At 32.3% G+C, this 24,069-nt stretch overlaps 1 protein-coding gene across 2 annotated transcripts in view; it reads left to right on the top strand.

Moving 5' to 3' along the window:
* The first annotated feature begins 6,390 nt into the window (after positions 1–6,390).
* LOC126884146 (interferon-inducible double-stranded RNA-dependent protein kinase activator A homolog) overlaps positions 6,391–24,069 on the top strand; it is a 41,286-nt gene continuing 23,607 nt past the window's right edge. For both annotated transcript variants that reach the window (XM_050650013.1, XM_050650014.1), the window contains exons 1-2: positions 6,391–6,529; positions 16,289–16,467. In XM_050650013.1, coding sequence (XP_050505970.1) covers positions 16,300–16,467 — 168 coding nt within the window. In that variant the 5' untranslated portion in view covers positions 6,391–6,529; positions 16,289–16,299. The remainder of the gene's footprint in view (positions 6,530–16,288; positions 16,468–24,069) is intronic.

Here is a 24,069-nt window from a genome sequence, read left to right on the forward strand (position 1 = left end):
CTGGGACCAAAAATAGTTTGATTGGACCTAACTTACCTTAGTACAAATGTGCACAAAAGAAAAGTTACAGCCCTTTGAAGTTATATATTAATAGCACCAAGGGCCTTAGAGGCCCATGGCTTGAAAAGTTTGTTTTTTCTTCATTTTCACGTTTCTTTATGTACTGAGATCTTCTCTGGCTTGATATGTGATTTTTCTCCATTCCTTCCTCTTATTCATTTTTCTTTTCTGACCCTGTAACACCATTCTTTCCAAATCTTTTTCGACCTCTTGCTTCCATCTATTTTCCGGTCTTCCTCTTCTCTTTCTTGAAGCTATAGTGTAGTTTAGTACCCTTTTCGGAGTCCTCGTTTTTGGCATCCTTTCAATGTGACCTCGTGATCTAAGTCTCTGTGCCTTTATCACTCATTTGAAGTTACAAAATGAAAAGTGATTTTTTCCAATGTATCGAAAACAATGTGCTTTTGTGCACGTTTCAATTTAATTATTATTGTAGTACCTACCATTTAAACAACGTTTTAAAAACTTTTTTGCCTCTTATTGCTTTTTCGAAAAGTCAATTTTTATCGAAATATTGTGAATATTTGTCAAATCCACCACATATTTGTATATGGTTAAGTACGATTATGGAGACTTGGTAATAATATGCAAACTTATTTATGCTTTACATTTTTAGGTATATTTTGAACCATATTAAAAAAGAAGCCAGACTTGATAAAACGTGCCTTATCGAAAAAATACAAAGAGGCAAAAAAGTTTTGAAAACACTCTGTTTAACTAATGGTACCTCAGTAATAGTTTAATTGGAACATACAACATTTGGGGGGTTTAAAGGAACAAAACCCCCATAAAATTTTTACGTGGACATATTAAAAAAGAAGTCGCAACTCGATAAAAACTGCCTTATCTGAAAAATACTAAGAAACAAAAATATTGAATTTAACTAATGGTACCACAATAATAAAATTGAATTGGAACATACACAAAAGTTTGGGAGGATTTAAGGGATCAAAACCCCCATAAAATTTTTATGGGGTGCACAAATTTCACCATAATTTTTCTTTAAGATATTCCTGCCATAATAATGCCACATGTCACATGTACATTTTCAATAAAAAATCGCTAATAGTTTTCGATATAATCGAAAAAATCCATTTTCATTTTGTAATTTCAAAGGGCTGTAACTTTTTATGTGCATATTTGTACAAGGTAAGTTAGGTTCATTTGAACTATTTTTGGTCCCAGAATAATGTGATTTAATTTATGACCTGTATTTTTGTTACACCCTGTATATACAGCCCATTACGCACCACCTTAAAAATTGGGCATTTTTGATGTCTCGAATTTCCTAAACCTGTTGTTGCATCTAAGTGATTTTTTTTATAATATTCTAGCCTAGGCCCTAGAATATGTTACCTCCTTATGCTTGTCATGCACAGGGAGCTATACTGTAATATATATTATATCACATTACTATAGAGAGCGATATGATATAATATACATATATTACAGCATGACAAGCTTAAGGAGGTAACCTATAGCCTAGGCTATAATATTATAAAAACATCACTTAGATGGGACAACAGGTTTAGGAAATACGAGACATCAAATATACCCCATATTTAAGGTGGTGCGTTAATTTCTTGGAGAAGTGTATTGTAATTTAATGTAAATACTGTAATATCCAATAATTGTAATTTGATATAAGATGAAATATAAGTTCCTTAAAAAATATATTTTTTATTTCCCACAATACATTCTCCACAGGTCTAAATATCGTCGCTAGACGTCCACCGAATGACCTTCCAGGACGTTAGATGGATGTTCAGCAGCAAGACATTGGACCAAACTGGGACATCCTATGAATGCCCAAATGACGTCCACCGAACGTCCCCTCCGACGTTAGGTGGACCTCCATTGGACGTTTAACAACTTGGCCTTTGGACCAAAATTGGACGTCCTGTTAAGGTCCAATTCACGTCCCCTAGGACGTCCGATTAAGGTCCAATTCACGTCCCCTAGGACGTCCGATTAAGGTCCAATTTACGTCCGATTAAGGTACAATTTACGTCCGCTTAAGGTCCCATTTACGTCCGATTAAAGTCCAATTTACGTCCGATTAAGGTCCAATTTACGTCCGATTAAGGTCCAATTTACGTCCGATTAAGGTCCAATTTACGTCCGATTAAGGTCAAATTTACGTCCTATTAAGGTCCAATTTATGTCCGATTAAGGTCCAATTTACGTCCGATTAAGGTCCAATTTACGTCCGATTAAGGTCCAATTTACGTCCCCTAGGACGTCCGATTAAGGTCCAATTTATGTCCGATTAAGGTCCAATTTACGTCCGATTAAGGTCCAATTTACGTCCCCTAGGACGTCCGATTAAGGTCCAATTTGCGTCCGATTAAGTTCCAATATACGTCCCCTCGGACCTTAGATGGACGTCCAATGGACGTTCGGTAGCGCGACATTTGGACCAAAATAGGACGTATAAAGGACGTTCCTCGGACGAAAACGGACGTCCAAAGGACGTCCCTAAAGTCCGTGAAGGACGTCCAATGGACGTCCATTGGACGTCCTTGTGCTATTAGGGGTATAATAATCCGTGTATATTAATTTTATACACAGATTATACAACATATGACAGAAGCTAAGCTCGAAACAAATGACTGTGAATGAAAAGCTCTATATATGCGAACGGAAGTATTCAACCAGTGCATATTACCAGTTATCACATACGGCTCACAAACATGGACTTTCACAAAGGAGAACATCGACAGGATATCCAAAACACAAAGAGCAATAGAAAGTCAGATGTCGGGTATCGGTCTTAAAGACAGGAAAAGATACTCGTGGATGAGAGAAAAACAAAGGTGAACGATGTATGAAGACAGAGGTTGCACAACTTAAATGGAATGTCGCCGGCCACACTTTTCGGCAAAAAGATGAAAGATGGAATAAGCGAATTCTACACTGGCGACCATGGGAACAGAAAAGAAAAAGAGGAAGACCACAAATAAGATGGACGGACCGGCAGGTCCGTCCGTCCGTCCGTTAAGAGAACGGCAGGACAGAACTGAATGCAGATCGCCCAGAATAGAGACCAATGGAGATTAACAGGAAATGCCTATGCGCAGAATGTTTGTTTAAGGCTGATTAGATAGATAGATATAAGTGGTCTCTATATTGTACATTGCGTTAAATAGACCAATATATGATTTAATTACTGGTAAATACGATATATGTATTAACAATAAAGATCTGGTCTGACTCTAATTTACTCTCTTTTAACTTAGATAAAACAGTAGCATTATCCTATAAAAGAGCTCTTCAACCTTTGCCTCTTAATAACAGCCAGATCAGTACCGTTGATTCTGTAAAATTTCTTGGTATTTTTTTTAGACAGCAACCTCAAATGGTCCCTTCATATTGATTCGTTAAGTAAGAAACTCGCCTCGGCTTGCTATGCAATAGATCTGTCTCAAGTGAACTCAATTTCGCATCTTCTAAAATGACATATTTTTCGTTGTTCGAGTCTCATCTTCGATATGGTTTTTCTTTTTGGGATTCTAGTACAGCTGCTCAATGTTATTTTTAAATTGCATAAAAGAGCAATAAGATATCTGTTTGGCCTCAGAAGATCTACACATTGCAGAAGTTACTTCAGAGATCACTGAATTTTAACACTTCCATCTTTATATATTCTATTATAAAGGGTTTGTTTAATTCCTAAACACCTTCATGTCTTTCCAGCATGGCCTAATCATCTTTTCTCCACCAGAAATTCAATCTTTAATATTTATTTACCGATCCCATTCACTGAGTTAGTAAAGAAATCTATATTATATTCCGCAAAGAAACTTTACAACCATCTCCCTTTACAACTTAAATCTGCAACATCTTTTTCAAAGTTCCGTAAAATGACAAAAGCCTATCTATCTAAAAGACCATATTATTAACTAGAAGAATTTCTAAATTAATAACTAGAAAATTGGGTTTCATACGCAGTAGCTTATTAACCTTTAACTACCCGCGCATCGAGTTATAACATAACTACACGCGTGGCGTACTTTATACGCCACAAGAAAATACACTTAAAAACAGCGGATTTGTTTATTTTTTTTTTTGAAAAAATACACTTAGTTGTTTGTTATAAACCTTATTCGGCATCAGTGAATATTTGGAGTTCCTTCTCAGTAAGCCAATTGGGATCTATAACTGGAATCATGGAATAACTGGATTCCATGATAAATAATAATAATAATAATAATAATGGAGTTTATTTCTAGCAAATAAAATAAACATATAAAATAAACTCAGTTCCTCACTGAAGTTGTACGTACAACTTGTGCGTGAGGGTTAAATTTTGATTGTAAAACAACAATAAATAATTTTAAAATTTACAAAAAGGAATCAAAAATAGTCTCTTGGCTCATCTGTCTTCAAATTTGGGCTCCTCTTTTCACTAATTCAGTTACTGTTAAATTTTGTTCATCGGAACTATCACAATCTCTTAAAATTCAAGAAAAGATTGTGAATGATTTGTGATGGGACTTCTCTGGCGGGACTTCGTTTTCTATGAGAAGTAGCATGATTTTTGATTGTGTTTTATTCATTTTTACAATAATTTTCACGATTTAAAAACTTATCAAGTGACGTTTCATATAAATCATTTTTGACATTCATGATGACCTAAATGATATAAAATGACATAAATAAAATTACTAATAAAAAATTTTTTGAAATGTGATTTTTTTACAGGAGAAAAAGTATTGTTTATAAAGAAAATAGTATATTGTACAACAAGAGAGAAAAAAGATATATTTCTCACGAGCGCAGAAGTTTGTTGGCACGAGCCGAGGTACGAGGCGAGTGCCGCAAATCAAGCGAGGGAGAAATATGTCGTTTTCTCACGTGTTGTACACTGTACTTTTTCTATGGATGCGTTTTTGTCAAGAGTTCAAACTTCAAAATTAAATAATTTAGGTGTTTTTATGTAGATTATATGCCAAAATGGAAATGAAATACATATCATACACATATATGTATGTAGGTTAATATTATTAATATTTATATACTTGTATTTATTAAAAAATTATAGTTAGTTAAAAGTTATATTTGAACAGTTCTGAAAGGTAATTCCTGGTAAGTTTTGATTTGACACATTTTATTTGACAAAAATATTTGTATTTGTATTGTGCATGTTACCATGGAAACCGCGATTCCACGTATGGAACCCGTGAGAAAAAATATTTCTCACTGCAACCCCCGACTTTTCTCACAGCCTGAGAAATTGTTCGTTTTGAATGTATGTAAGTAGTGAGAGAAGTTGCACATTGTATAGCATCCATAGAAAAATATATATTTTTAAGTATGTTCAATTTGCAATTTGTATAAATTTTGCAATAAATTGTATTTGTCTTTGCTTTTATACTTATATACTGTAATTAACGATTTATCTAATTTTAGTAAATTGTATTTGTTATTTGTTATTGATATTATTTTTCTTTTGACTGTATGTAAGCTTTGTCCATAAAATTGTAAAAATTTTCAGTGACAATAAAGCATATTTCTATTCTATTCTTAATTTATATGTTTTACTTAACCTTTAACTACACGCGCTGGCGTATTTTGTACGCCAGATATAAGAATTCTACTGAAAATCTATTTCAAAATTTAATTTTTGACTTTGTTTATCTCTCTAACCTAACACTGGAATGTGCTTTACAATTTGGTTTTAGTTTTGCTATAATCGGCGGTCTGGAAAGATCGTAATTTACAGTTTATTATTTGTTGTTTCCGGTGGTGGACAATATACGCCACCATTATATTAATATAAATAGTAATATAAGTACATATTTCAATTGTTTTTTAGTCATTATGGCACAAAATATATTTTTCTTTATAAACAATACTTTTTCTCCTGTAAAAAATCACATTTCAAAAAAATTTTTATTAGTAATTTTATTTACCATGGAATCCAGTTATCCCATGATTCCAGTTATAAATCCCAATTTTCTTACTGAGAAGGAACTCCAATTATTCACTGATGCCGAATAAGGTTTATAACAAACAACTAAGTGTATTTTTTCAAAAAAAAAACAAATCCGCCGTTTTTAAGTGTATTTTCTTGTGGCGTATAAAGTACGCCACGCGTGTAGTTATGTTATAACTTTATGTGCGGGTAGTTAAAGGTTAACTTTGGATTCCAACCGGAATTTGTTTATAAGATGTAGCGTTATGATTATTAAGCGTGATAAGGCGACAGCGACAAGAGACCTGCAAAATATTGAGAATTAATAAAACCCTAAATAAGTTACCAAATGGGTCCGCCCATGTTTGACTCGTGCTCTCGCCATGTGTTGCTAACTTCATGTCAGACGCACGCAGGCGCAGTACAAGAATTTAGCATTTCTGAATAAACTCCATTTTCATTTGGAAAATTGACCGGAACTTTTTGTATCCGCCATTAGGCTTGTTGTTAGATTCTTTGACAGGTCTAATTGATTATCGAGTGCTTTCTTTGGTAAGTGAAACATTTATTAAAAAAAGTATTATTTTCTGTATAAACAGTAACAACGAAATAAATATGCTCAATAATAATGTTGATTTGTGAATGATTTCTTGTTATTATAATAATGGCCGAGTACTTGGTGATTACCGGCTTGATCAATGCTTGCGAAATTTTTACTTTAACAGCAAAATTTGACTTGTTTGTTGTGTATTATTGCGATATAAATAATCTACAATGAATTGGGAAACGATATTTATAACGTATTGCTTATTTTGTTAATTATCTAGGCAACTGAATGCATAAATGACATTTAGGTGGGAAGGAGGGAAGCCATCATCACCACACCACGTTTTTATTTCATATATTTTTATTGTCTTATGTTTTTAAATGATACTTTCTTAATTCTAATGCAAAACAAAAATCAATGCAGTTTAGATTTGTAGTCTCCAGGATATGTCAATGTTGTCAAAAGGCCGGTAGCCCGCCTACATTAGAACTTTCATTAAAATCGTTAATAGCAGAGGTGGTGTTCAATTTTTTGTAATTATGTGAAATTTGTTAAAATGGGAGACTGTGGATCTTTATCGCATACCTACTTCTTCAAACAAAATGTTTGTTTTTCATACAAATAAAATCGCTGTCAAATAAAATGTTCTCATGTCTAAAATGTTCTCGTGATCTTATAAATCTTCTTACAAAAAATGTTCTTGCCATTTAGTATTTTTGTTGGCAATAAGCCACAATTTTACCTTCTAATTAATTTCATTTGACGTTTCGATTTTCCACTCCGGAAATCCTTCTCAAAAATTCATTTTCCGACGATTCCCGAAGCGGAAATGAACGATTTCCTAAGTGGAAATCGAAATGAAAAAATAAACTAAATTTTAAAGTAAATTGTGCCTTATTTCCAACAAAAAACTAAATTGCATTAACCCAGTGGTTTCCAACCTATTTGTACCTGCGCCCCACAGGTAAAAAATGACAATTAACAAAAAATGAAGTGTTTTTTTTTTAATTTTTATTTTTTTATGGCATGGACTTTGTCATTCAGCCAATCACAACTTGAGTATTAGTGTCCAGAAATTTTTTTTATTTCAAAAAATGAGGATATCTAGAATGATATTAAAGTCAAATAGAAAAATAATGAGTTTAAAATTGAAAATACTTTTGAATTTATTAAAGAAAAACATACGCTGGGGTCACAATTTCCCCCGCTTGGTCATCCGAAGGTTAAAAAATAAAATTGTTGCGCCCCCTTAATTTTTCTAACAATGTCTTTCACAAATACTCAACTCAATCTTGAAACATCTGCTTTAATGTGCTATCGCTAGATAAGTCTATTATCATTTGCTGCTCTCCTGTCCTAAGGTCAAAATCATCATATTTTTTCAATCGCAATCAGGGTTCTAATCCATTCATATTCAGACATGTAAGATGTACCATTTTAATAGTGGGAAACATGTCAAAGTTTTTATTTTTCAAACTTATTATCCACAGTTCCAATTTTTTCATAAATTTAGTAATCTTCTCTTTTTGCGTAATAGCATTAATTTGAGGCCCTTGCTTTGATTTATTTAGAGTAGTGGGTCTTGCAAAAAATATCAACCAAATTTGCGTTTTACAAGGAATTTCGTGTCATAAAACAAGTTTGCTTCATCTCTATTATTAGTAAGAAATATGGCGATCTCTTTTTTTAGCTCAAACACCCTTTGAACTTTGGCACAAGAAAGCTAACATGCTCCACATTGATATAGAAGTGATTATATTCTGAACACATATTCATCACACAATTTTGCGAAAAGCCTTCCTCTTAATGGGATATTTTTGATCAAATTTACAACTCATAATACATAACTTCAAATACTGTTAGTAAATCTTCACCCACATCTCTTAAAACAAGTGATTTTCTATGAATCATGGAATGTGTTCAAACTGCACGAGGAGCAGCCACCCTTCGAACTAGTGCCTGTAGTTCAGCATTTTTTCCTGCCATAGATGGAGCTCCATCTGTGCATAGTCCAACACAGTTCTCCCAATATCATTTTCATTAAAAAATTATCAATGATATTAAAATTACTTCACTTGCTGTAGTATTGCCTTCAATAGGTTCACATAATAACATGTCTTCTCTAACATCAGTTTCCTCATCTACTTGCAGCGCAAAAGAAGATAGTTTTACTTTTTCTATCAATTGATCGTAAACATCTTCAGCTTCAGATATATCGGGTATTCGTCGTGCCACACCATATTATCTGGAAGTGGAATGATCATAAGTTGATCAGCATAATATGCTCATATTATGATTCACTGAGCTTCGTAGCTATTATGTAATAGCTGCAGGTAGATTAATTTTTTGGACACCTATTCGACTTTTTTGGTTTGTATTCGAAAGTGATAATCTAGTTTTTCTGTATTTATTAAAATATAAAACATCATAACAAGAATGGAAGGATTGTTGTGTACCTTTTTACTCCTGAAAAAAAGTGTGATAAAAATTAAACAAATTAAAGAATCTTAATAAAAATTTATAATCGAGTTAAAAAAAGAGTAAGAAAAATGAAAATAAAAAGGTTTTTAAAAAATGTTAAAACAAAAAAAAATGACAGGTACTATAGTTTGTACAGTGTAGCAATGGTAGTCAGTGGCAACATTTTCATCACAAATTGATTCCACTTCGCTTATGTCGTCTTCTACTTCATCAAACCATTTCAAATGAGTTTCCTCAGGGTCTTTATTCCCTTACTTGATGTTTTTTGACGAACTGGGGCACATTAAGTGTAATGACTAACTGGGCACAAACACTAACATCCCGTCTATTAGACGGAAATCACACTTTGAGCCTAAATATCTTTCGAATAACAACCTGCCGCAAATTGCTGAATTCAATACTATTAAAGACAAAGAACAACCCAACTTGAAAAGTCATAAATGAGTGACCTTCAAAATTTTCTAGAAAGGGAAATTTCCCACTTTTAACTGGCCATGCGGTCTGAGAGACGGGGTGTTAGTACTTCAGGGTTAAGATGCCACCAGAGAATAGCCTCAGATCAATATTAAATATTACGTCGGTGATACGGCAATACGTCCTATGTCAAAAATTAAAAATTTTCAGGAGAGGCTAAAAACATGATATTCGGAAAATTCTTCAAAGCTGTTATATTATTTTATGGTATTATTATCTTGTTTTTGGGATATATTGAAAATAATAATACCTATCTTTAAGGCATTAATGTGGAAAGAGTTACGACCACATAGAACGTATTGCCATAAATAGATATTACACATATAGGTAAGGCTGCTGACATAGAACCTATTGCAAATGATGTGGTCTAAGTTAAAATAAACCCAAAGATTAAAAGAGAAAGGGAAATAAGTAAGTAGAATTAATCTTTACTTATTACAAAACATGTGCAAATAAAAAACTAAGTTTAGCTGTTGGTGATATGAACATAAACTATGCAAACGAGTAGATGAATTTAGGCATCGATGTGGTTATTATAGAAATGGTGATCTTCTTCTTCACGTGCCATACTAAAATGGCGATCACCATCGCGAAGGCTTCTCGATCTTCTGAAATATGGAATTGTTGTCCTGTATTTGACATCTTTAGTCCATTCACGAATGTTTTTAATCGAGAAACTTGTTTTCTTCCTATGGGGATGATTACCTGGTATAGTCGGTTCGCTAAACTCGGACACAACTGGCTAGTGATTTTAGTCGGTAATTTTTTTATTTTTGGCCAATTTTGACAAAATTGGCAAAATTACTAACTATTTAGTAATTATTAACTATTTAGTAATAATTTTTTTGCCAATTTTACCAAATTGGCAAAATTACTTACTAAAATCACTAGCCAGTTGTGTCTGAGTTTAGCGAACCGACTATATTATTGATTTCATTTATTGTAAATGAAAAAATTTTAATGTTTCTATGGGTAGAAATTTATGCTTGAATATAAGAGTGTTTTATTTGGTGAGATGTTCAATTGCATGGGTCTTCTAGGCACATCTGACCATTCCATGCTAAAATCAGTTTTATATTTTATTATACGTTCCACTGGATCATGGTGAAGTCCCACGAGATCACTAACGCATAGATCATTTTTTTTATTTCCAGGACTCAAATATTCTGCGAAACTCTGCAGTACAGTGATTCAACTTTTGGCAAGCTATTGAGAAATTCTGTTACCCCTTTTCCTTTTTTCTTCTACTTACTTTTGGTTTTATGCTGGTTTGTTTTTATTTTCCGTCGCAGTTTTTCTGAAAGCCCAGGTACGATTCACTCTTAAGCCTAGATAAAGCATTTTTTGCACGTTTCCACTTAGTTGGATCACCCTTCCCTCTCCTTGGACGTTTTTTTTACGGCCATTGCTAGTTGCAACTACAAATAAATCACCAGTAACAGAATCCAACTCTTCTTTAGTAGAGCTATAATCCGATAGAGCGGAATGCAGGCTAATATCATCAGGAGTATTCTGAGCCAGCTAGGTTCTGGATCACTCTATACACTTTCGTCAGATAAATCTTTAGATCTGAATTTTGTTTTCAGTTCTCGGGTGTTCTCATCTAGGATTTCCTGCTGATGTTAATCTAGAATCTAGAGCCAAACTAACCAATTTCCTAGCTCGATTCATATTTGATATTATACGCAGGTACCTTTCAATATTTATCAGCGCTAGCTGCACTCTCAACACTATCTTTAACCAAAATACGTTGTCACATAGAACATATTGCAGTCAGTCAAGCCGCCCGGCCGACTTATAACGTTTTGCAATTGCTTTAAAATCTAGTTTGTAATCGGATATTTACATGGGACGTACTGCAGGAGCATAGTCAAGGTCATAATAACACTGTTGGTTAGATAAACCAAATAACCGAAATTTTTGACATAGGACGTATTGCCGTATCACCGACGATTATCTTCTTCGTTAATCCTTAGTTAGTCCAGATAAACAATGATGTTGCTTTCTTTTCTCAGTTTTCCAAGTTCTATTAAAAATCGTCTCTCTCAACAAACTGTTTTTTCTTTCACCATAAGCACAGATTGTCCAAAATAAAATCAATACACTTTTTAGAGTTGTTTGATTTACAACCATTTTCTTTCAAATCTATAAAAGCTAATAGCAGAGGTCTATTGTATTCTACCAATTTTTCAATGAGATGTTTTATTGTTTTATAGTTTGCAGATGGTGGTTAAAGCCAAACTTATAAATCAAAATCCTGCTTACTCTCTGCTGTGGTACAGATCTAGTCTTTTTTATCCAATCTTGTTATGATTCTTGTGAAGAATTTGTACATATGATAGTATACAGTGAGCACATAAAGGTCGGAATAAATTCATTTTCTCGAGAATGGACAATTTTGGAAAAAAATCCCGAAACTGGTCGATTTTTATTGTTAAATTGCGACTTTTTGGCATATACATCATACTAGTGACGTCACCCATTTGGGCGTGGCGACGTCATCGATGATTTTTTTAAATGAGAATAGGGGTCGTGTCATAGCTCATTTGAAAGGTAATTCTATTCTCTATTCAGTAAAATAAACAACAACATAATTATTTATACAGGGTGCACAAAAAGATTTTTTTTTAATCAAGTTTATTGGCATAAAAAGAAGAATCTGTGTAATTTATTTAATTTAAAATACATTTTCCTGCTATCAGAAAACAGGAAAAATGTTTATTTGACAAATAAATATTAAATTTTGCAAGTTCAATATTAAAGCAGCCACTCATCTGCCTCTTGACAATTTAAGCATTTAATTTAAATGAAAAGCAATGATTTTTTTTCAAATAAACATTTTTTTCTGTTTTCCGAGAGCAGCCAAATGTATTTTGAATTAAATAAATTACGCATATTCTTCTTTTTATGTCAATAAATTTAATTAAAAAATTTTTTTTTTCGACACTCTGTATAAATAATTATGTTATTGTTTATATTAGTGAATAGAGAATTGAATTACCTGTCAAATGAGCTATCGCACGACCCTTATTCTCATTTAAAAAAATTTTCGATGACGTCATCACGCCCAAATGGGTGACGTCACTAGTACAATATACATGCCAAAAAGTCGTAATTTAAAAATAAAAGTTGACCTCTTTCGGGATTTTTTTCAGAATCGTCCATTCTCGAGAAAATGAATTTATTCCAACCTTTACGTGCTCACTGTATATATAATATACATAATATTTTTAATAAGGTTTATTCAGTTGCCTTTTTTATCTTTACTTTGGTGTTCGGTCTACTACTGTATAGTTCTTGGTAGAAATTTTACAGTTTTTAATTTTTCTTTGAAGTACCTTCAAAGTTTTTATTTATGTATCTCTATTATTTGTTGAATTTTTTTGTTATTACATTTTTTTTAAATCTTTTCAGACTGCTTTGTGTCCTTATTAGATTCTTTAGTTCTCATTTATTTGTGTTTATATCCTTTTTTATATTTTTCTGTTTCATTTTGGTTTTACTACTGAGTTTCTCCTTTTTCTTCTTTATAAGCAATTCTGCTTGTTCATTGGCAGATTGATACCTCTATGGAAGGTTGTCACTCCATGTTAGCGCGGTCGGTCAATACTTCGTCTACCGATTGGTGATTTATCTCGTGCTATTTTGACCACACGTGTCTCCCCCATTCTGGTTATATGGTTGTTCCATTCTTTTTTTCTATTTAGTGTCCATTCGTTTATACACTGTACGTTACATTGTCTTCTAATATCTTCGTTCCTCTTTCGATCTCTCAGTGTATTTCCTGTAATTCTTCTCAGTACTCTCATCTCTGCCGTTTCCAGTAGTCTTTGTTGTGGCTGTATGGGTCTTGTTTCTGATACATAATATGTCATTGTTGGTATTACACTGGCTTTATAAATTCTTGACTTCATCTCGGTGTTCAATTTTTTTTCCTTTCTCAGATAGCTTGTGTGATGGTATTTGTTTGAAGAAACAAAATAGGCCTCTTAGGGGGGCAGCACATCAAAGAAACTTGAGGTTAAAAACATACTTCTCATTTTTTCTTAAAATACATTAATCATCATTTTTTTTGCAGCATATCTAGCTTAGTTTAAATGAAATATACCGTTAATATTGCTCATTTTAAACATCTTTTTAAGCACTACAAAAGGTGTTGGTAACATTATACTCCTAAAATCGACCGTTTGTCTGCTATTTCAAGTTGAATACAACGATTTGAGCATGCACCAAAAAAACAAACTATTTTCACCTACCATATCTCTTTTTATATTATAACTAGAAGATTTATAAAGGAATTAATCTCTTTGGTTTTTTATAAGCTACAAAAATGTTTTACATTTTTTAGTTAAATGCATAGTTTTTAAGATATTTGCAAAAAACCGTTCGAAAAGGTGTTATGTTTCAATGAAAATGGCCAATTTTTAACCACGAATAACTCAAAAAATAAGTTTTCAAAAAAAATGATTAGAACAGTTTTTGCTTACAATTAAGTTCTCTAGCCACTTCCGTGGTTATTTTAATCAAGAAATTTTCTACCCCCGAGAAGGGGTGGGAACCACCCCCAAGATAAAAGCACACATCGGCATAGGATAGATTTTGAATTAGGAGATAAGTAGAGGCTAGGTCCAAAATTTCATTAAAATCCATGCAGTAGGATAGAATTCGGAGGTAATATCCTATTTTTGCTCCCATTGACTGGTATACTACCGAGGGCCGAAAGTCGCTGAAAACTTCAATAATGTTTATTTTACTAAGTTACAGGGATAAAAAAGAAAGAAAATTTAGTGTGATTTTTAATTTCAAATATTTTATTTAAAAGAAACTTTTGTTTATTCCGAGTTACTTTCGGTCCTCAGTAATAATGTAATATTTCATTCTGCGTTTAACTTTTTCAAAAATACTTATTAGTTTTTTCAGGATTCGAAAAAAATAACTGCATTTAAAACACATTGGCGCGAAATTTTGCGCCTACGCTCTTAATCGCCATTAGCCAGGCAAATTTGATGCAATTTTCTTGCAACCACATGTTTCAAGTTTCTTTGATGTGCTGCCCCCCTAAGAGGTCTATTTTGTTTCTTCAAACAAATATACCATTCGAGATCTAGCCATTTAGCGTCTGTGTTAGATTTCTGTAGCCATTTTCGTCGTTTCTTATTATATGAAGAAGTTTCTTATTATTTTATCGGGCCAAAAAAAAAATGCGTCAATAATAGTTGCTTCTTATTGACCAGACAATATAAATTTCCTATTTGTTTCTCAACTATTATTCGAATTTGCAGAATCATTTGAAGTCATCCCTACTGCTAAGTACCTCCCTGTCTGCAAAAACCCCTATAATCGTCTTTACTACACAATAAATCCCCGCTATTTTTTCTTAGAAAACATGAACCCTACTTCACTGTAATGGTCGAGGGTCTTTTTAGAAAGTACAGCTGGCTGTTGATGAAAAGAAAGGAAAGATCTAGAAATCAGTTGTGGGTAGCTGACAGTGCTGTAAAGTGGGTAAATAAATCTTCCGCGCAGGTAAACCATTTACTAAGAAAAAATATGATAAGTTTTTATGTGCGAAAAATTGTTTAAATATTCCGCGGAATTACTGCCCAGCCGGTCAGGTTGTAAAATAAACTGCAATAAATATTTCGGACAGCAGATCAGCTATGGTCAAAAAGCTTGTCTTTATTTGGCATTCTATTAAAATATACATTGATACTGACAGTTTTAGTTCAAACGCGACTTTGTATTTCTTGTGATAAGATCTTAACAAACAGTGTGTAGGGCAATAATTTTTATGAAATTTTTTATCTCTATCTATCTTGTTCCATCAGTTTTCTTTTTGTCTTATATTTGTGCCCGGCAAATTTCAATTTTGCAACTTCTCTAACATTCCAAACTTTTGTTTTCTCTCTTATCCACTAGTTTCTCTTTTATCCATTAGTCTTATGTGCAATATTTATCTTTCCATTGCTCTTTGCGTTTTTTAATTTTGCCACATGTTTGCCTTTGTAAATGTCCACGTATGTCGTATGGGAACCATAAGTCTGTGATGCTAAGGCAAAACCCGATATGTCAAAAAACGTGATTTCGCAGCAGATGAGTTTAAAAGTTCACAGTGTTGTAATAGTGGACATATCGGAAACTAATTTTATCATCTTCTGCTTACATGGATGCATTTAGCCATGTACATGTACGTGATACCCCATGCTCTATATACTCTATGACCTATGAGAATGGCCCGACTACATTTTGACGCGCCAACTGACTTTGTGCGAGAACTGATACTCCACGCGCCGTTGGATCCCGGCTTTAGTGTTAAAACCTCAATTATATTTCTCCAATAGTTGTGAATAAAACCTTAAAACATGCAAGACTTATGATAAATGAGAATACTTCTTATCTTACAGAAAAGGCTTTTTATGGACACCTTCGCATCATTTTTGTAAAATTATCACTATTTTTTATCTCATTTAAGATTTTAACACGAAAACATTTATTAATAAAGCAAAACCAAAACACCTATGACTGAATTAGAATATTTTGTTATTATTACTCACAAAGAAATAAAAAAAATATTTGCACTTGTACAATACCCTCCAAGATTTCGATGTGTTCCTCCCATACACCCTGTATAATAATAGTATATCACGACGTCACTGGCCAGTCAAATTACTAGGAATTGCATTTACTTATTATTAAAAGAAAAACATGTCAAGGACACTACTTTATGTAGTATTTACTAAATAAATTATCACAATATTGATATTCTGCGAGAGTTTTACTTATATTTCCCGTTTGTTTTTTTCATTTAGAAAAGCTCGACATGGAGTCCCAAAACATGACCATGATGCACTCGGCCGGACCGATTCAGCCCCCACCAAGGGAAGGGGGCGGCCCCCATCCCAACAGAAGGGGTAACCGCAAGGGGCACGGACCACTTCACGGAAATCTACCGACAGAGAGGTTATCCTTGGGGGAAGAAGCCAAATTGGTAAGTGTAAGTTTGGAGTAAATATATTGATATTTTCTATTGTACATCATGTTGCCTCTTATTTGTAACTTCTGTTATTTTTTGACACGTCATTACACGTATCCGCTGCAATTTGCCGCAGTTCCAAAAGATCTCAAAACACGTCACATCATTTATCCCGTCATAGAAAAGGAAAAATAGAACCACAATATCGTAGTATAGTCTAGGCGCCAGAGGGTTCACCGTGTCCTTTTCAATTCTGATGGACAAACTCGACGGTTTCTTATGGATTTTTGGGTGCTGATTACGAATTTCGAGGGTGGATTTCGATCCGAGTGGTCAAAAAATTGTTATAAACAATTTAATTGTTTATAAGGCTCTGGCTCAAATTAAAAAAGATAAAAAAAATGTTTCAAGTAAAATTTGTTCTTTAATAAAAAACGAAGAAAAAAACGTTTCTTCTTCTTATGCAATCCACTAATGGATGTTCGCGATCACGTTTGACCATTTTTCTCTATCCCTTGCAGTATGTATTAGGTCTCCTATGTTTTTTAGTCCTGTCCATTGTTTGACATTACGGAGCCATGACATTTTCTTCCTGCCCACTCCACTTCTTCCTTCGATCTTTCCTTCAATTAAGGTTTGCAGAAACTGATATCTTTCATTTCTAATTATATGTCCCAGGTATGCCGTTTTTCTCTGTTTAATTGTGCACATCAGTTGTCGTTCTGTACCAATTCTTCTCAGGATTTCGAACGTTTACTTAACTTAAATCCAACAATTAGAACTCATTGTAAAATTAGTGCACAATGCAAATTGCAAAAGTAAGTATTTTCCGAAACTTGATTGATCGTAACTCGTCTTCTGTGCGTGCAAATGAGCCTTAGAAGGTCACATTTTAAAGCTTAATTAATAGGCTTCAAAACAAAGTTTCTTACCTATGTCCTATGTCTGTTAAGTTGTGCTCACTACGGAGAGCAATTTATTGTATCCTCACTCCCTGGTATTTATATTCGTTATATTATAATATAATTATATAACTTATTATATAACTAGAAGTATATAGCTGTTTTCAGTGTTTTCCTTTGTGTTTTGTATTTACTTAAGGCCATCGGTACTGTACATAATTCGCAAATATTTTACGGCTATCCCTACTTTTTCTGTCTTTACACGGCAAATTATGTGTAGTAAAATTCACACTGGTATGGATATGTGAACATTACTAGAATGTCATTCTACTTGAAAATGTCATCATTAACTTAAAGAGATGGCTTTTGAATGTTCTTGAATACCTGTTATTGGTATAATTGTAAATTATTAATTCAGTTAATAAATGTGATAATTTTTTCAGTAACTATTTATTCAGCGATTGTAATAATTTATATCTACAACAAAAACTAATACTCAATCGAGAAAAGAGGAAAAGTGATTTTTTTAATAATATATTGTTACTATGGAACGCTTACAATTTTGAACATCTTTAACAACAAAATACTTAGATCACAGATCCTGATGTATTCTCTGCTTGAATCTCCCATAAATAATAAACAATAAATAACTTTTTATTAATTTCACGTCTTAAATCAATTATTTATCAAATACACTATCAATATTTATTTAATCAACAACTCGAAATATTCCCGATGCCATGTCAAATATTTAAAACTGTCACTGTCTCGTCATCATAATATTCTATTTGACTAGTGCGTTGTATGACAAAGTTAGCGAATGTTCGATTTGGAAAATATCACCAGGGACATGGTGGCCATTTTTTTCGAATCCTGAAAAAACTAATATTTTAAAAAAATTTAAACGCAGAATGAAAGACTAAATTATTATCGAGGGCCGAAAGCCCCTTAGAATAAATAAAAAGTTTCTTTTGAATGAGATATTTGAAATTAAAAATCACACTGCATTTTCTCTTGTTTTTCACCCCTGTAACTTATTAAGATAAACAATATAGAAGTTTTCAGGGACTTTCGGCCCTCGGTAATAACATAATCTTTCATTCTGCGTTTAAATTTTTAAAAAATACTTAATAGTTTTCTCAGGATTCGAAAAAAAAATGAATCCCCATTTAAATACCATTGCAGCCGAAAATACGTACCCATCCCCTTAATGGTACAGTAGTACAACCTGCCATATCCGGACCTCCCCATATCCGGACGGTTCTGCGCCGTCCGGATCTACCGAAATCTACCGAGAAAGGCAGTCCTGCTGTTGAACAACGCACTAAAAGAAGAACTAAAAGATGGCGAAATAATGTATTATAGAATCTATAAAACGTGTCTATCGACAAAAGTTATTGACGGCGTTGATTACTGGAATGTATGAAGGAGAAAACGTTTCAGAGACTGTAAAATAAGTAGTGGTCTTGATATGCGGATTTTTTCATATCTGGATCGGTCTGTCGCCACATTGATCCGGATATGGCAGGTTTTACTGAGGTAAGAATGTATACTAACACGAGGTTAGTTGATAGGAAGAGGTACAGAAAGTGGCGATAGAAAAAAACAGTTATTTTGTAAATCCCGAATGAATAATTCTGTCGTCGGTGTGACACCGATAGCGACTAACGGAGGGTTAAGAAGGTAAACATTTTTTTTTTTTTTTTTAAAACGACCTTAAATCAGTGACTTAAGAAGCACTTTTGGAAAATTCAAACGACCTTAGTCAGTGACTTACGCACTTTTGGAAAATTCATGTGGGAGACACAACTGCATAGAAAGGGCATGACTAAAGCACTTTTGGAAAACATTACTGATTTATAATCTGTATACTATACTTGACTTAAGCTTTTATGGCATGAATTGTTTTTCTAATGTTAGAAATGATGCTCTAGAATCAGATCCAACTAAATCCTCAAAATGTGAAAAAAATGACTTAAGTCCTTTTGGAATCTACCTCTTCAATTACAACATACATTTTATTCAGACCGTTCACATGCGTCGAACGTGGAAGTAACTAGAAGGATAGGAAATCAACCGGAAATAATACTAACTATCAAAAGACGAAAACTTGAGTACTTGGGACATGTGATGAGAGGGCACGAATACTCATTATTACAACTTAAAATGCAAGGCAAAATCCGAGGAAAGCGAAATGTGGGAAGACGAAGAACATCCTGGCTTAAGAACTTATAGGGGAGTGCATATAGATTTTCACTTCGGAAAAAATCCAACAAGATAGAACTTTTTGTAATTTCATTAAGAAATGTTTAATAAACAACATATTTATCAAAAAGTTCTACTGAGAAGTGGGTGCTTCATTTTTTATTAAACAAATGAACTGTGAAATTAGATGTTTTTTTTAAATAACTCCGAAAATATAAATTGTAGAAAAAAACTGACGACCGTTGAAAAATTCAGAAAATTTTACAAAAAAAAAATTTTATAAATTTTTCTAAAATTAAATCTGTAGCTTTTTTAATTTTTTATTTATAACTCTAAGTCACCCTTCTCACAAATATTGGCGCACTGTAAACTAGCATACGACAAAGTACACCGTACGGCAAAGTGCACGGTTGAGATATTTTAATGTAATTCTTTAACTAATGGATCAAATGAAATTTTATAAATTGATCATGAAAGAAGAATAATTTAGCTATCATTATGGTTATAATAAAAAGAGAAATAAAATGTATGGGCATAAGTATGGTGTGGGCGGAAAGTAAGACTTACATGAATTTGGTTTAAAAATGATATAAAAATGTGTAACTAATACAATCTTTCTTATAAAACTCTTAATTTTGCACAACTTACAAATTTAAATTTATTACAAATGATAGGACGTCTCAAAAAATTTAATTTTTGAAAGCTTCGTAGTTTTACAGAATTACCTACCACCACTGTAAGACGGTATTACTCAAGTTTGAACATATTTATTACAGTTTTATAGGTGCTTTTTTAAAACTTAGGATGTAATCTTTAAACTGCACTAAATTATTTTTCGTTAGAGATGAAACAAACTATTTCTTTTTAAGAAAATTACGAAAGATAACAAAAATGTAATACAAAAACCGAAAATTACCAGTTAAAAAAATGTTTACACAAAGTGATCAAAACTTTTTTGTATAAAACTTACCTAAAATACATTTAATAATAAGCTTAAACAAAAGTAAATGTTCAACAAAAAAAATTTTTTAGCTCTTATACAGTATGTCTGCGTAACTTGAAACCTATTAATAACTTCTTTATTATCAGTTTTACGAAAAAAGGTTATTCTTTATAAAATACTCTGCATCGTATAATCTAAAATGCAACCATCAAATGTCAAATTTTATTAATTTTATACGAGGTATGTAAAAAAATATGAATTTCACTCAAGAGTAAAGTACCTTTATATTTCACAATATCAAAATTGTTATGAAGAAAAGTTGTTTGTAATTAAAAAATATGTTTCAGTGTTCAATTACATCCTTCTAATTAAAATATTGGAAATAATAAAGGCACTTAACTCTTAAGAAAAATTCATATTTTTTACATAGCTCGTATAAAATTGCAAAAGTTTGATATCTGGTAGTTGTATCGATTTTAGACCAGGTAGAGCATTTTATAAAGAATAACTTTTTTTCGTAAAATTGATAATAAAATAGTTATTATAGTTGTAATAAAATGATGATGGGTATCCGTAATTTGAGAAAAGATTGAAAAAATTTTTTTTAGATTAGAATGATGTAATTGTATATAAAAACAGTTTTAATTTTAAACAACTTTTCATAATAGTATTTTTCGATATTCTGGAATAAGAAGGTACTTTACTCTTTAACGAAATTTATATTTTTGACATAACTCGTATAAAATATTTGACTATCCGGAGCATTTTATGAAGAATAACTTTTTTTCGTAAAATGGATAATAAAAAAGTTTTGCATGTGGCTCCGAGCTACGCAGACATAGTGTATAAGAGCTTCTATACGAATTTTTAAATTGTAATGCCATAATATTCGGATTCAGCATAATCAAAAACAAACATATTTGATCAAAGTAAAATGATGAATTCAACGATATTCTTAAAATTATTTATACAAAACAGTTGTTATTGTTTAAACAATTAATAAACAATTAGCGGCCAAATCTGCGAGTAGAACTTTTTACTTTAACTTGTATATAAACTAACAAAAAAAGTTTTAGAAAAATATAAGCTTGTTTGAATTTTTCCGAAATAATTCATGTTTTCGTTCTAATTGCACTCCCCTATTACGGGAATGGTTCGAATGCAGTAGTGAAGAGCTATTTAGAGCGGCAGTCAACAGGCTCCGCATTGCCATGATGATTTCCAACCTTCAATAGAAGATGGAACTTAAGGAAGAAGTTCACATGCTATTGTATTCGAGCGTTATCAAAGGCGCTTTAAGCACTTGTCATGTGAACGTGCCCTTGTTGTTGAATCAGCAGTTGTTCTTAGTCACTTCACTGAGAATGTTAATTATTTATTTGATAAACCCTTGCGAGTTGGCAACAAAATTGATATCCATTGGTGACGTCCAGATTCTTGTCATTCCTCACATGTTATCCAAGTAGTAAGGAACTCTCCACTAAATCTTTTTGACTGCATTCTAATCCTGAGATGTCGTCTCTACCATCTAACTCACAAAATATTTATCGGAGGGTAGATTTCTGGACCGCCCAGTCAATTATACAAAATCGATTATATGCTGTAAGTATAAAAACTTCTTTTATTACGTATATTTAAATATAAAAATGGTTTGTAAACGTCTTCAGAGTTAAATTAGTGGTATTTAAATGTTGCGTTGCCGAATTTTAAGTGCAAAAATCTCAAATTTTATTGTTTTCTTTGGGGAGACTAATAACTTTTAAACTAATTTTAACCATATTTTAACACATAAGACCCTCACAATATTAAGGTTGTTGGTTCATCTTTATAAGTTTTATTTTTATTGAAAAATAAGAATTTTTTAGGTTTCTTCCAGTTTCGCTAAGCCAAATTAATAAATTAACATTAAAAATCTCCATTTTAAGGTTTTAAGGGGAAACGCCCAAAATGTCGCCTGTCAAATTTTCAATGTGTTTTAAATGTATTAATTTTTTTCGAATCCTGGCAAAACTAATAAATATTTTTGAAAAATTTAAACGCAGAATAAAAGATTACATTATTACCGAGGGCCGAAAGTCCCTGAAAACTTCTATAATGTTTATTTTAATAAGGTACAGGGGTGAAAAACTCGAGAAAATTTAATGTGATTTTTAATTGCAAGTATTTCATTCAAAAGGAACTTTTTATTTATTCTAAGGGACTTTCGGCCCTCGGTAATAACGTAATCTTTCATTCTGCGTTTAAATGTTTCAAAAATATTTGGTAGTTTTCTCAGGATTCGAAAAAAATGAATACATTTAAAACACATTGAAAATATTAACAGGCGACATTTTGTTCCTTTCCCCCTTAAACGTGTTTTATCAAATTATTACCGTAAAACTCCTTTAATGCTTTACTTTTTAGTTCTTAAGGGCATATCCTAGTGTAAAAGTACGAAATTTATATACTTTTTGGGAATTTCCAAAATAAAAAGTATGTACCAATTGTTTTGAAATTTTGCATGAGCATTTACTATAAAAAGAAGTGTATGTAAAACAATTTTGTGAAAATAAAAACATAGTGCACTGCTGCAGTGATTGGGACTAATAGAGACCCTGAAACATAAAATTTCAAAGATATTATTGAATCATAAGGTATTTCCTATACCATCAACTAGGGGTTGTTTGATCGGATAAAAAATGTCAATTTGGCGGTTTTTGAAACTGAAAATGTTTTAGCTAAATTAGAAAAAAATCAACACTTTCTCATTTTTCCAAATTTTAATATTTTTCAAAAGTCATAGTTGATGGTATAGAAAATAATTTATATTTCAATAATAACTTTTCTGGAATTTTATGTTTCAGGATCTCTGTTAGTCCCAATCACTGCAGCAGTGGAGCTATGTTTTTATTTTCACGGTGCCAGTAGATGGCGCATAAATCATTTCTTTTTCAATATTTTTTAATGAAAATTGTATTACATGTACTTCTTTTTATAGTAAATGCTCATGCAAATTTTTAAAGCTGGTGCAGTACTTTTTATTTTAGAAATTCGCAAAATAGTATATGAATTTCGTACATTTACACTAGCTGGTTGGTACTAAATTGGTTCGTTTTTGGCCTTAAATGTTAAATAATGTAAAAAGTCCACCGAACCCACTGCAGAAAACAGAGGTTTTGGTAGGTACGGGAATACCTTATTTTTCTGGACTATTTTGTATACCGTAATTTCGGGTGACTTTGGCCCGCCAGGGTGACTTTGGCTCATTTTGGGAAAAAGATATTTTAGTAACTATGACATTTGTACAATAAATTATCAAGTAAATTTCATTGTACCGCACCATCAGTACCATATGAACTGTTTGAGAATTTTAATAAATTATGCTAATACTTGTTATGTTACGAAAAAACGAATTTCTAAAATTTGGTCATTCCACATAAGATTTTTTGACTGCAAAAATTGCTTGGCAACCAATAATACTTCCAAGAGCAAGATTAATTGCATAGTGGCATATTGAAAATCTGTGAATTCTTAACCTCTGTGCATCGTTATTTCAGTCTAAACATAGACAGTTAGACAGTCGGATAT

The sequence above is a fragment of the Diabrotica virgifera genome, chromosome 4 (genome assembly GCF_917563875.1).
Source record: "Diabrotica virgifera virgifera chromosome 4, PGI_DIABVI_V3a".
Taxonomy (NCBI): Eukaryota; Metazoa; Arthropoda; class Insecta; order Coleoptera; family Chrysomelidae; genus Diabrotica; species Diabrotica virgifera.